The sequence below is a fragment of the Nematolebias whitei genome, chromosome 22 (assembly GCF_014905685.2).
Source record: "Nematolebias whitei isolate Nwh7 chromosome 22, NemWhi1, whole genome shotgun sequence".
NCBI lineage: Eukaryota > Metazoa > Chordata > Actinopteri > Cyprinodontiformes > Rivulidae > Nematolebias > Nematolebias whitei.
Genome location: NC_056519.1, coordinates 19,788,437 through 19,803,074, shown reverse-complemented (window position 1 = coordinate 19,803,074; position 14,638 = coordinate 19,788,437). Strand labels below are relative to the sequence as shown.

Below are 14,638 nucleotides of genomic sequence, written 5' to 3'. Positions count from 1 at the left end.
CACATATGGAACACGTTATACTTTTATGCTAGTGCAATTATAGATCCTAGAGCAGGCGGTGTACATCTGCACTATACTAAACTTGTGATTTTCAGAACTTGCTGTACTTTTACTGTGAAAATTTTCACTTTTTTGCTTTAAAATCTGGAACAGATGCAACAGTCGTCGTGAATATTTCTTCCCATTTGGCTCACTAAATTTCTGGTTAGTCAGCAGTTGTTCCGCAGCCACATAACGGTTTTCTGAAATCTACCCACACTGGAAAAACTTCCTACATCAGGGTTTGATTAAAGCCAGGGAGGCCGTGACCCGACCAGCCTGCATGGAAGAAAAAGAAAAGTGAGGCGAAGCTGATGACAGCAGTTGTGTGCGGACTTGTTTGTACATTAATACGAAGAGGACGCCGCTTGTGAATTCCTGGTATGAGAAAGGTTACAGAGGTTTGAAACTCTTTCTGGGGGCAGGTTGGGCAAACTTTCTTCAGAATGAATCACCAGTGTATTAGATTTTGACAATGCACCATGTTCAAATTGGTTTAATGTTAGTGTATAAATCAGTGGTTCTCAAGCTGTGGTCCGCAGACCCCTGTGGGTTCTTGAGCCGGTGCTTGGGGGTCCGCCAAAAAAACAACAACATATTATTTTACAAGCACATAGATGTTTAACAACCTGTGAAAATGCACCAAAATGCAGGAAATCACATTACTTTATTCAAAATTTCTGGGAAAGGACCCCCCCCACCGGATCGGTTTACAAATTCAGCCCGTTACTTGGTATGACTACTGCTGTTATGATTCTGTTGCGTTTAATGTAATAACTTGATGGAGTGGCAATACATTTATTATGTTCATTATGTGAATAGTTCATATTTTAAAGTGGTTTTTGATGCTGTTAATTTTCTCAAAACTGTCACTTTTGAAAGTTGAAATTAAAAGTTCTGTTAATTGTGTCTGGAATGAAAAATACCACGTTTAAAGTATAAATGTTGTATTCACACTATAAAAGAACAGATCTTAAGTATTTATGTTGTACAAAATGTTTCCATTAAAGAGACAAATTGAAAAAATTTAATGAACATGAGGGGTCCCTGAACCCTAAAAGTCTAACCCAGGGGTGCCCAAACATTTTTCCTGAAAAGACCAAATTTAAAATCTATCAGAGGACTGTGGACCAATGTAATAATATTATAATACATGAAATGAAAATACTTCTTTAAGTAAACTTTATTTATTATACAGTTATTTAACCTTCAATTCTGTATAAAGAACATCACATAACAGGCTGTGTTGTTGTTGTTGTTGGTGGTGGTGGGGGGGGGGGGGCAGTCTGGGGTCCTCCCCAAGAGAATTTTGAATAAAATAGATGCTGCATTTTGGTGTATTTTACAAAAGTTTATTACAGTAGATTAGCATGAAACAAAACATGTAAACTCATTATTGAAGCTGCAGCTCTGCAGGTAAGGGGTGTTCACTTCAGGACAAATTAAGGTTGCTGATTAGTTCATTGCTGACATGCTGGATTGACTGACAGGTGGCAGGACTCGTGCAAAAAAAAAAGTATAAATCATAGATTTTACTGGTCCGTTGAGACTGTCATCATTTATTCCAAATTCAATATTTTGGTGAATCTAAGGTTTAAGAACTGTTTCCTTACAAAATCCTAATGTTTTATTTTTCAGAGGTGCTGAGTTTAAATTTAGGGGTGCTTGCGCGCCTCAAAAAGAGGCTAAAATCACTACTGAAGCCACTTCATATTTTTAATTTAGGCTATTTTTAAACACTTTGTGTGTGATTCATAAGTGTATTAGTGCAGGATCAAAGGAAAATATTTTTCAGTGGCAGGAAGCTGTAGAAAGTCTGTCAAAATAAAATATAAATTGGTAAAATTAAGTTATTTAATGCACAAAATAGCCAGTCCAGCTGTATAATGCCATTAAGGAAGTCTTTGGGCTGACTTTCTATTTAACATTAACATTAAAGTCAGAATGACTGAGTGTAAACACACTGAAACTTCAAAGGAAATTTTAATATAGTAATGAGGACAGCAAGGTGGACCAAATTTGGCCCGCGGGCCCCACTTTGAGCACCCCTGGTACAAATATTCTGTTCACACAGTGTGCACCTCATTAACTTCCTTGCAGCTCTCACACATTTTCCGTTGCCGTCCATCAGTTTTTGCTTTTGGTTGTAAGATTTTCACGTCGTCTCCTGTGGGAACATCGGTGTCGACTGCAAACTTGGAGGAAGCTCCGTTCACGCTGCAGTTTAAAAAGAGTGATTGAAAGTTCCTCTTTTTTCTCCCCAACCGACGACTTAAAGGTTACGCAGTCGAGGTGACAAACAGAAGCACATGCAGTCAGAGTGTTGCAGCTGAGGCTTTTATAAATGTGTCAGTTCATTCAGGTGAGGCTTGCAGCTTACAGAAATGCTGTTGGATGTGTATTTATTTTTAAATAGGATGAGACAAAAGCCACTTTAACCTAGCCGTTCCTGTGTGGCCTGCCCCGTCCGATTTGTTCCTCCATTGCTACTGTTTATTTCTTCTCTTCCTGTTTGTGTTCAACTGACCACGAGAGCGGTTCCTGTGAATGCTGAGCAAAAAAAAAAAAAAAAAATTAAAGAGAGCTACACATTTTAGCAAAGCCTCTGCCTTGTGGTTGCTGTGGGCAGGCGGGTGTGTGTGCATCATAGCTCAGAAAGAGACAGTAAAGAAGGCTCTCCACCACAGTGCTAACATGTCAACAGAGATTAAACTAGTTTATTATTTTCAAAGAGGGGGAAAAAAAAATTACGAAACAAACAAACAAAAAAAAAGATCAGTCATATTTTACACTAGTGATTATTATTAAATTTTTTACAACCATTCAGTCTGCGTAACATAAAGAAATAATTCTACATCTTTGTTTCTTTCGTATTTTTGGTACTCTGATTTATACATACAAATAACAAATACAGGAACTTTTCACAATGCATATAATCTGTAGGCGGAAAGAAAAGTCTTTCAGGTGATGCAATATGTGTGTGTGTGTGTGTGTGTGTGTATGTATGTGTGTGTGTGCGCTTCAACACAAACCAATTGCCCGAGACCTACAGCACATCCAAAAAGGAAACAAAATGAAGAAAATAAAGACGAGAGACACCGGCAGGCCAGAGGCGCCGACGCTCTAAACTTAATGCGACACATTTCATGCAGGCAAATCCACGGCCTGCCCCGTTTTCAAAAGTTTTTCCCTCTTCCTCCATTCTTTTCCCCTCCTCCAGCGTTCCGAGGCATCTCACAGCCTCCACCTGCTGCGACTCGTACCCTTTCTTGTCGTTAGCTGCGTGTTCCCCTATATTTTTTTTTCCCCCCATCTTAATTAAAAAGTCTTCATTAAATGTACTGTATTTCATACAATTTGTACAAATGTGTTCAGTTTCTTCTCGAGAACAGGAAGGAAAAAAAAAGGGGGGGGGGAGCCAGGAGGGGTTTCCTGTTACACAGGTGCAAAGGTGAAAAGGGGTGGTGTCAGAGAGGGCGTCAAAATGTTCTGGTAATGTCTGCTCAGGTGGAAAAATGGCTTTTTGTACACAAATGGAGCTACTTATGTGCAGGACACAGCAAGGAGAAATGTCTGTTCTCTCCTGGGGTGGAGGGAATAAAAGAAGTCTTTCCCTCCCTTGGAGGTCAGTGTGCCACAGTCAAGTCTGGAAAGCATTTACATCGCAGAGGTACGCTTGGGTTTTTACTTTTAAAAAAAACGGGGGAGAAAGACGGGGGAGTTGGATCGAACCAAGGAGGAGTCTTTTGGGACGTGGAAGCAGGTGTGCAGAGGTACCAAAAGGTGTGGTGGTGGCAAGGCCGAGGGGCGTCTGGAGCCTTAACCCATGGCTGTGACCATACTGGAGGGGTGGTGGGGGGCAAACGGAAGGCTTGAAGATGGGTGCATGGGTGTGGGGGTGGTCAGCATGTGGCCGGAGTGCGAGAAGGGAGGGAAGGAGGACATGTGGCGGGACAGGGCGGCGGGGCTGAACGAGCTGCTCTTGTCCATCAGGCTCTTGGAGAAGTCGTCCATGCTGTCTTGGGACTTTTTGCTCTTCTTGGACTTGCTCGACATCTTCCTGTTCCGGGTCTGGATGCCTTCCTTCTTCATGGTCAGAGGTCGGTTGATCTGCTCTCAAAAGAGGACAAGAAAGACGGGAAATTAAAATTTTGCCTTTGGGGACACCCGTGTTATTTAATTTGCGGACTTATTTTGATTGAAAATGCGCCTTTGGATAATAAAATGCTGCCTCAAATAAGACTTATATTTTTTGAGCTGTACATAACTCAGGAAGTATTAAATACTTGCTGACCTTTGCTAAAACACACACTCTGCCTATACTACTGTACTGTAAATAGTCTGCCACTCTCAAATGTTCAACACATATTGAACATTATTATTGTTACTGTTTATCTTATTTATTTACATGTTGTTGTTTTTTTTAATTTTAGGAACTTTTTGTGTGAGTATTTTTTTATCCGTTGCGGCTGTTACACTTGAATTTCCCATTTGTGGGACCAAAAAAAAAAGGCAGTTTCTATTCTATCGTACATGTTCGGAGTTTGGACGTGCACACGTATTTGTAATTTGGAGTCCCACATTTAATCTGCCGTTGTGTGTTTGGGTTTAAATGTTGATTTCCTTAAAGCTGGACTGCATCTGAAGCTGAAAGCCAGAATGAAAAGGAGGAGGAGAAAACGAGGATGGAGTGAGGGAAGATGTGCACGGTGCAGAACCTGAAACAGTCTGACAGCTAATGTGCAGCCAGTCGAGCACGAAGACGCATGGCCATGACGACTGCCGCCGTATGCCAAGTCCTTCTCTTCACCCTCCACCACTGCTCGGACACCTCCCGGCCAAAATGGCCCCAGCAGCCATATTACAGCACAGGTTCAGGCGGAGGCTGCTGGAATTCCAACTATAGGCTGGATTAGGCCGAATGAAGCCGGCTGGACTCCTTCTTTCCTTTCATCTGGGCATTTCTTAGTTTTAACAGTCAGCAAAAAAAATCGAGTGCACATTGGTTAGCAGAGGGCCAAGATTTGTGTTTCATTTTTTTTCAGCCAGAGAGACTTTCTCCAGCTACACCTCCCTAAAGCCAGTTAGGCCTGTGCTCTTTGATGCTTGGATGTCTCGCAGAGGAAGCCCCGGGCCTCCGGCCTGCGCTCAGCCGCCGCCCCGCAACATCAAACAAAAGCCAAATCAAAACGCTGAAGTCAATGACCACCAAAGAAAACGCAGCGCAGACTCTTACATCCTGCCTGCAGCAGCCAACCACCTAAAACCTCAGCCTGCGACAAAGGTGTCAAAGCTCATTCACTCAGAACTCCACGAAGATGTTTCAGGTCTGAACACATTTGTTTTGGTGGCAACTTTTTAGTGCTTCCTTTCCGAGCTTACGGCGCTCCTGTAGCGGCAGGCCTGCAGACTTAAAAATAAGCCTCGACTGAAGTCTGGATTTACCCAAATAAACTCATTTGACAATTACATCGGGGTCTTCAGACGCTGATGTGAAGCTGGGAAACATTATTCTCCGTGTTTCACCTCGCTCTCAGTCTGTTATTTGCAGTGCGCTGCCAAAAGTAACATGGGAAAATGATTTAAGAGTGAGCGCCTGCGTGACAAGCGGGGCAGCGGAGCAGGATGCTCTTCTCCTTCCATGGGCTACAACTCTATCTGTCGCATGTGAGAAAGAGGAGGAGGGGGTAAAAAAAAAATTACCTACATGTGGCCTGAGAGCAGTTAGCCGGCTTATTATTATTATTAGTTTAAGCTACAATGACCCGTTTGATTAGAAGTGACAGCTTTGTGCACAGGAGAGGAGAGATAAACGAGTCCCTGGGGTTTTTCACATGGAATATGGGAAATGATGTGGTGAGGCAGCGAGCAGCCCAGAACGAATCAGGCGGATTGGTGGTCAGAGGGGGGGGAAACTCAAAAGTCCCCGGTGTGCAAAGGGCTAGAAATACCAAGGAAAGAAAAATCAGCTTGGAAATTAATCAAATTTTAATTAATATTCAAAAGCGAAGCGAGCTTCTAGTTGAGATTACTGCCAGTGGAGGCACATATCTCCATGTGGAAATGTGCATTCAAGGGGAACCCTTAAAGATGACGTGTGTCCTGAGAAGGTTTGTTACTTACATTGTGCAGTTTAAAGTAGAGGCCGCATGCGTTGCACACCGGGTCCCCGTTGGCGTTTCTCCGCCACAGCGTCGTCGTTGTCGTCTGACAGTTTGCGCACGACGTGCCCGCGCGCCTGGCTGCAGACTGCGCCATCAAAGAAGAAAAAGAAACCGGGTCACGTGACCACATTACGACCCAATTACCATAGAGATTGATCAGGGCAGCTTTTAAACATGCTCCCAACGTGCAGGGCTGAGATATATATATATAAGCTTTTATTTATTTATTTATTTTTTTTATTATTATGATAAATGTGTCAGTTTGGCAGCTCTGCACATAAAAGCATGTTGCATAGAAGAATTTACACATAAACATGCACAAAAAAAAAACAGTTTCTCATCTATTACTACTACTAATAATAATAAAAATCACTTTATTCTAAAGATATACACATTTTTCATGTCCTCACTTCCTTTTAATTTGATGCAAGCTGAGAATAGTTTGGAAAAAGAAAGACAGAAATGCGAGAGGAGGGAGAAAAAAAAAAAAAAGCAGAGCTGCTTGACTGGAGGCTAAAAATAGCGTGATAGAGCACATACCTCGGAGAGAATAAATATTTACAGAAAAGACATAAAAGCAGCGCTCATGATTCAGTTTTAAAGTGAGAAAAACAAAAAAAGAAAAAAGTCAGAGTGCGAATGGAAGTTTCTGCGGTGACTTTAAAGTATAGAGGCGCTTCAAACTAGGAAAAGTGAAGATGGGAGGTGTTTGTCGCCCCCCCTGACACAGTCATCCAGTGGATTTCAGCTGCCTGCCTCGCCCTGACATTGATGTAACAATCTCTAAAAACAATCAATACGCAGGTGGCCGTAGAGGACACGTTCAGCTAAGGACTATATTATCTCTCGGAGGGATTTCCAATTACGACGCGTTGGCCTAATAACCCCTGCTGCTGCGTGCTTTGAATAACCAATCAGAAACGAGGATATAGGCGCGCGTTTTCTCTGCTCTTCTAAATGATTTCTGCGGTAAAAGTCTGGTTCTTTATATATATATATGTAAAAAAAACCACATCAAACATAAATGGGAGTCGCAGCTGACCATGTGCGTGCGCGTTTCAGCAGATTGTGGCGCAGTGTTTCTGCTCTGACTTATCTGCGCCGCTCAGATATCCGGCACTCATTTCCTGACATGTCGGCTTTTCACTTTACAGGCAGGAGGTAAGAAGTCCAGAGCACTGGACGGCTATTTGTTGCCTTGAAATATATATATATATATATTTATATATATATATATATATATATATATATATATATATATATATAATTTTTTTTTTTTCCTAAACCAAAGGGGAACTCCTTATAGAGCTCATAAAAGATGAGAGGGGCTTTCCCTGTGATAACAAAAATAGCTCCAAGTTGCAACAATTAACTGCAAGTGCAACCATTTTTTTTTCCTTCTTCTTCTTCTCTTACAAATTTCTTATCGCTACAATTGTAATACATACTGCGAATCACAGTCATTGCAAGTCAAAAAATTAAAAAAAATAATAATAATAGCATCGTCACCTTTAAGGTGATGCATTCCTTTGAATTTCTTTTATTATTTTTTTTTTTCTAGAGTATCTTAAAACAGAGACCTGCACTTGTCGAGTCAATTTCCTGCAGCTAATACTTCTTCCTGGATAGGGGAAAAACAGAAAAAAAGAGACGGAAATGTGATCAGCAAGAGGGAAGAATATTGGTGGAGACGTACCAGCCGCCGCTTGGGCTTGATGAGAGGGCGATTCTGCCCGTTCATCTTGTGATAGAGGCCGCAGGCGTTGCACAGATAGTGGCCTGTACCGTCCCGCCTCCACAGAGGGGTCGACGTGGCCCCGCAGTTCACGCACTCTCTACCTTCTGCAAAACGCATACAACGACGACATGTGTGAAAATAAAAGTCAAAGCGAAACCAGTTAAATAAGAAAATTTAAAAAATAATAATAATAATAGTAATGGACACAGGCGTGAGATGGCCTGTTCAAATGATGATGATAATAATCATAAAGGCACTGGGGAGAGAAACAAGGTGATTGCAACACTCGTAAACAAAATATAGCAATGATTTTATTATTAATAATAATAATAATAATAATAATAATAATATGTGTGTGAACATTTCTCACACACTTTGAGCACGTGTTTGTTGTGTTGAGGTCCATAAAACCACAAAACTACAGCGTCCTTTGTCTACAACATGTTGGCAGTTTGGGGGGGGGGGGGGGTGCAATTTAAATTAATTTCTTTCATCATCCTGCTATGACAATAATAATAATAATAATAATAATAATTAAAAATAATATAGATGTGAGGAAGTGGCTTCTTGTTATTAAATGACTCTGGGGAGTGGGGTTGGTGGGAATCAGGTTTGAGTGGCACTTCTCTAGTGACACCGACAGGTGAGAGGCGCACTGACACTTTGATTACATACTATTGGTTGGGGGGGGGGGGGGGGGCTGGCAGTAGCGCAGGATTATTTGAAAGCAGAGTGGCGCTGAGGCTTTTTGAAAAGTAACTGAGAACATTTTTTTTTTAATGCGGCCCCACTTCCCCCTTTGTTTTAGTGCTGCGCGCGCGCGCGCGCACGCACACAAATAAACACGCACGGAGAGAGAGAGAGAGAGCGACTTTTCCATAAAGAAGCAGCAGGTTCATTAGATGCGCGACAGACGCATCATCATCATCATCTCTCTCTCTACCTGTCTGTCTCTCTACCTGTCTGTCTCTCTACCTGTCTGTCTCTGTCTTGGCACCAGAAGAAGATCAGGCCTCTCACAGGTTGACTTTCTGCTCAGATGGTTTGTGCTTTCACTGTTGAGATAAAAGCCCATTAACAAGCAGAGTGTCTTTAAACGCGCGTGATCTCACATGATCCAGGAATTAAATGTTTTTATTTGCGTTCTGACGCTGAATAATCCCGGTGATATGCATCAACTAATCCAAATGCTTTCTGTGTGCACTCCCTGATATTAATCTCATTACAGAACGACAGTTTTTTCAGCCTTTAAAATAAAATAATTACACACACACCTCCCCCCTCTCTCTTTTTACAAATTCCTCTCCGTGCGCTGCGCCACGGCGGCGGCGCGTCAGCCGCGTTTGTTCCCCGTGAATGAAGGCGCTGCATCCGGTGCTCCGCCGGGTCAACAATGCGACTGTGGCGCGCGCTGGCCTGACAGTAATGGGATTAACTTAAACACATAAACTGGGCGACAGAAAACCCAGAGAGTCCAGAGCCAGGGAGCTGCGCAAAAATGGCACCAGTTTAACCACGACGCGTTTTTTTTTGTTATTTTTGATTGAGTAAAAACACAAACTCTATCAGATTTGTTAGCTGGATATTATTATTATTAATATTATTATTTAGTTGATGAAAGAGAAGGCCTGAGGGTATTTTGGGGATGTTTTTGACCCGTTTGGACACTAGAACCAGATCCATTCTGTCTGGTCTCCTTTTGGTTTTAAACACTGAGATTAAACATGATGGTTTACAGATCTGGGGGGGAATCATGTTAGATCAAAAGGGAATGTAATAAAGCGCACGCCTACCTGAACAGGACCTTGTTTTTGGTCTCGTTTTGGAACCATAACTAGAAGATGACCCACCTATGAGGCTACTTGATGGAAAGAGGCCTGGGCCGTATTCATAGGGTGGGTATGTGGCGATGGGGTGGTGGGCAGAGGCTGACCCTGCTCCAATTGATGCCATGCTCCGGCTGTGAGCTGATTCCAGTTTCATGCTCTCTGCCAGGGTCACCTGGTACTTTATGCACTCCTTGTCCTCCTGCCGTCCAGAGACGACAGAGCCCGGGGTGGACATGCCCGGGTCCGGAGACACGTCTTTCGGAGGGGTCGGGGGGAACGTGAAGAGGTGAGGGCTGGAGTGGCCCGTGGACAGGGAGGTGGAGGATGCCGGGGGATATACGGACAGGCTGGCTGGGGAGCCGTGGTGCAGGGGGTTCTTGGGGAAGGGGCTCAGGTTCCAGGGGGAGTTGCTGTGGTGGGGGGTGATGCCTTTGCTCCCCTCCAGCCAGGGCAGGGAGCTGTGCAGTAATGAAGGACGGCACACTTGACTACCTGATGCAGGACAAAAACAAGAACCTGGTTTTAGTCTGCAAATTTGTTATTTCATAAAATCAGCTTTTCTGCGCAGTAATAACAAAAAAAAAAAACAATCTGCAAACAGCAAATCTAAAAATAGATAAATAAATAAATAAATAAAAACTTCCGATCTGGAATAGTTTTGTGTTGCCACACGCGCGTAATTTCCCGTCAAGCAGGCCGTGATGCAGCAACTTGTTATTCAAAACCCTTGAAAGTTTTATTCAGGAAGTTGCAATAAAGAGAACTCCACAAGCAGCGTTCAAAATGTGTCAACAACCACAACCTAATAAAAAAATTAAAAAGAAGTTTGTGCGCAAAATGTGAATAAAAAAATATAACAACCCGACATTTGGCTAAATTTACCAGGTGGACTATCTGTGCCAACGCGTCTATTTATTTAGATCTGTCACAAAACACCTGATTGATTAAACAAACAAAAAAGAAAAATACATTCAACGGTGCGTATTAGAAATTAAAATGTATTCTCTGACTTATGAGTCAGCTTCAGTTCAGACGTACACAGAAACCAAAAAAAGCTGCGTTTTTACGCGTTGGATTTAAACAAAAGAAAGGGTTTGATATTGAAACCTGGCCCCGATGGTTAATTTTAAACACGGGGGTGAGTCTACCATTACGCACACGCATATAAACAGGAAAAATATTTGAATTTTGAGGCCAGACGAGGCTGTTTACTCACCGGGAGGAGGAGGAGGGTACCTCTGGACGGCTCGGACTGAGTTCCCATAGTACGGAGAGACGTGGTTCCCGGGTACATCGACATTAAACAGTACATCCACATCTTCTGTGAGCTGATACTGCGAAGGGTCCATGTAAGAGTGGCCGAGGCCCGGGTGATGTGAGCCGGGATGCTGTTCGTTCAACACCGCGGGATGATGGCTCACCCATCGTGGCTGATCCGCGCTTACTTCCATTTCTTCCTTCTATTATTATTGATATTTTATTTATTGTCTTTATAAAGTGTTCATGTGGCAAACCGGAGCAAAAAAAAAAAAATTAAAAATTAAAAAAGGAGAAATAATCAGTCCCAAATCCGTTTGCGTAAAATCCACAGGTTCCGCGCTCGCTGCTTCCGATCACCTGGAGACAGAAAAACAAGGCAAAAAATTATTGTCTTGTTTTCCTCATTTCAGTTCACATAAAAAACAAGTTTTTTCTGGGTTTAAAATGAATAAATAAACATAGAGGTTTCAACGTACCACGCATAACACATGCAACAAAAAGGTGCTGTCACATAAATACGTCCAAAATGGAAACCAGTCCCACCGCGGTGTTTCTCAACTCTCTCTCTCTCTCTCCTCTGGAAAAAGTCTAAAAAATACAAAGTCTGTCTGAGCCCGGTTCGACTGCTTCTCTGTACTAGAACCAGCAAAACTTCAGCTCACGGATCAGATGCGGCTCTGCGCGCAGTTGGAAGCGCTCTCCATTAAACTCCCCCCTTGTCTCTGTCTCTTTACCCTCTCGTGCTATGCGGCTCGTGCTCACTCACCCTTCCTCTACCTCCCCCTTTTTGCTCGCTCTCTCTCTCTCTCTCTTTCTCTCTGACTCTGACACTCCACTTTTTTTCTTTTTTTACAGTGAAGGCATTCTTTCAGGATGGCGCCAGGCAGCTCAATGCTTGCAGACAGCTGTGGCGCGACGCAACTTAAGGAGGGTCTGTCAGTGTCATCAATGAAGAGGAGGGGCTTGACTAATTGAACAGAACTTAGACTTTATGTAAAATTAGTGCAACGTTTTTATTTATTTAGCAATCACATTAAAAAGAAATAAAACAACAACATGAACACTTTTAAAGGCCTGAAAATCCTCTGTTTTCAGTGCGTAAATTCAGTCGTCAGTGCGTAAAAGCGCAGTGGATAAAAAAAATGAATAAAACTGAAATTATAAAGCATTTAATCTATATAATAGTATATAAAAAGATTTATTGGTTGTAAAAAAATAAATGTAAAACAAAGCTCTAAATGTGTTGGACTCAGTGCTGGAGCCTGTTGCTCTGCGCAAACACCAACTCTTTAAATTGTGCCAGTGCGTCCTCTCGCGGCGCAGGCGCGTTTTTTTTTTTTTTTTTTTTTCTGATGAGTGTCTTCAAAACTGAGCAGCTATTTTTCTCTGTGAAACAGCCCTGAAACAAGGACTGAGCTCAGAAAACTCAACAGTTTAAACAATTCTCTTTTTTTTTTTTTTGATCTCTCAATCTGGTTCATCATTAGCGGATTTGTTTAGTCTCTTTACGTACAGAGAGACCACTTCACTGCGCCTCGGACATTTGTGTGTCCAACTCTAAGTTAATGTGTATTTTTCTCTCTCTTCTTGACATTTCTTAAAATTAGCAGTAGATTGTGAGTGTTGGGGTCAGCCTCGTTCGACGCCACTGGATGTGACGTCACCGTCGATCAGGAAATGAACCCTCTCACCACGCACAAGTAGGTATAAGCAGCGGGAGCGCGCACGCCCTCGCACCACGTAGGTAACAGCAGCAGCTGGTGCAGCATCCTACCGCTGCGGAGGGGAATTTACGACCAAAAAAATACATAGATTACCCTCTGACTGAAACATAAAGCCTTTATTATTATTAATTTATTTTATTTTCATGTTGTGGGAGAACAAGTGAGAGACTAAGTGCTGTTTTTTGTTCCTCCGGGATAAACCTGGAGATGAAAGGGGCAGACAGACGGCAAACCTGAGAGTGCCATTGTCGAGCTGTCAATCTCTGAAAAGTCTCCATCCACGACGACGCATGACTCTGAATGTGCTGAAAATCTCTATTTCGTCATGTTTTTGTTATTTTCCTCTCTTGGATGTGAGAAAGCTGAGAGAAAATAGGACATGATGTGACCCGATTGTCAATAGGAGCTTATTCAGGGTGGAATTGGACGAGGAAAATAGTGAATTTATAATCCCAATCTGTGTGAGGGGGAGAGAAAAAAGCTTTTTTTTGTGTATTCCTTTAAAATAACAGCATCACATTAATTCTGCTGCTAAAGGTTGATTCAGGTCCAGACGCTCTGCTGATGGCAGAGATCATCTCTGACTGATTATGGCAGCCAGCTCTGATTAAAATCAAGACATGGCAACACAGGCTTGTCTTCTTTTTTTTTGTTTGTTTGTTTGTTTTTTAAAACACTGCGGCTCAGAATTGATTATTCTGCTGCCAGTGTGGGGGATCAGATATTTTAGTCCTGTAGGAATCATTGGAAATACATGTCTTTCTTTATTAGTATTAGAAAAAAATACACGAAAATACAAAAACTGGTCGTTTTTTAAAAAAATATTTCGAAAGAGACATTTCAAGAATTGCAATTGTGTCAAGAAAAAAAAAAAAAAAAAAAAACGGTTTGTGGGAGTTTCATGTCTGTGTCATAATGTACCTGCTTTCTCATTTATTCCAACACACACATGGCAAAACAACCCTGACTAACGTTTAACCTTTAATCAGAACATTTAAAAATAAAGCTCAACAAATATGATGTTAAGTGTCTGACCAAATAAAGTGGACTCCATAAAGAGACTCATTTGGACATTTTGAAACCGCTGCAGCACCGCAGGTAATCTATTTGTTGCATCACTCTTAGTCATTTGTCACCTCTCTTTGTCTTTTCAAGAAAAAGCTGCTGTTCGTTCAGCCTGAGAACCGAGTCGGCTTCTCAGAACCAAACGAGGGCGCGTGGAGGGCCTGAAACCTGAAAAACGCAACAATTCCTAGAATGATTTAAATTGAGAGCAAATTCTTCTTTAGTTTTCCTTCGAGTATCAAAAGTAGCATCATTCTTTCCTCCCATTTCATAATAATAATAATAATAATCTGCCAATTGACTGACTTGTGATGCTTATCTGAGTGTGTGTATCTCTCCTGGCCACGCGCACTGATGTAATCTTTCATTTAGCTTTTTTTTTTTTTTTTTTGTAGGCCTTTTTTCACACCTATATGCCTTCAAGCATCCATAAAAAAAAAAAGTGGTTTTAATATAAATTTAATCTCAGTGTTATTATTATCTATAACAAAAATACCCAAATGCATTCATTTTACGTTGGTTTAAAATTTTTATTAAAAAAAAAAGTAATGAAAATGCAGCTTTATTTATGCAACATTATCGAGGAATAAAAAAAAAAATAATAATAATAATAACTTTAATTATAGCCTTTTGGGGGAGCAGCGCGCGCGTTCGCTTTGCTCTTTGGCCCGTGACGGCGCGCGATGCCCCTTAATTCAGCGTCCTGTTCACTTTTACAGCCTCTCAGACATATCAAGACATATCGACCAGAGACCGAGATGGAGGAAGCTAATAACTGGGGGTGGGGGGCAACCTCAGCAACTCGGGTTTTATGCGCCG

At 41.9% G+C, this 14,638-nt stretch overlaps 1 protein-coding gene across 1 annotated transcript; it reads right to left on the bottom strand.

Annotated features, from left to right (window-relative positions):
• Nucleotides 1-2,778: 2,778 nt before the first annotated feature.
• gata3 (GATA binding protein 3) lies at nt 2,779-11,921 on the bottom strand. Its single transcript, XM_037696009.1, has 6 exons — nt 11,507-11,921; nt 10,987-11,387; nt 9,735-10,262; nt 7,900-8,045; nt 6,163-6,288; nt 2,779-4,149 (listed from the first exon to the last, which is right to left on the bottom strand). The coding sequence occupies exons 2-6, from the start codon at nt 11,219-11,221 to the stop codon at nt 3,859-3,861; spliced, it is 1,326 nt and encodes a 441-aa protein (XP_037551937.1). The 5' UTR covers nt 11,222-11,387; nt 11,507-11,921; the 3' UTR covers nt 2,779-3,858.
• Nucleotides 11,922-14,638: the final 2,717 nt, after the last annotated feature.

Coding starts and splice junctions, on each gene's coding strand:
- gata3 (XM_037696009.1), bottom strand. CDS start 11,221: ATGGAAGTAAGCGCGGATCAGCCACGATGGGTGAGCCATCATCCCGCG. Junction 8,046..9,734: donor AAAAACAAGGTCCTGTTCAG/GTAGGCGTGCGC, acceptor TGCGTTTTGCAG/AAGGTAGAGAGTGCGTGAAC. Junction 4,150..6,162: donor TCTACTTTAAACTGCACAAT/GTAAGTAACAAA, acceptor TTTTGAGAGCAG/ATCAACCGACCTCTGACCAT.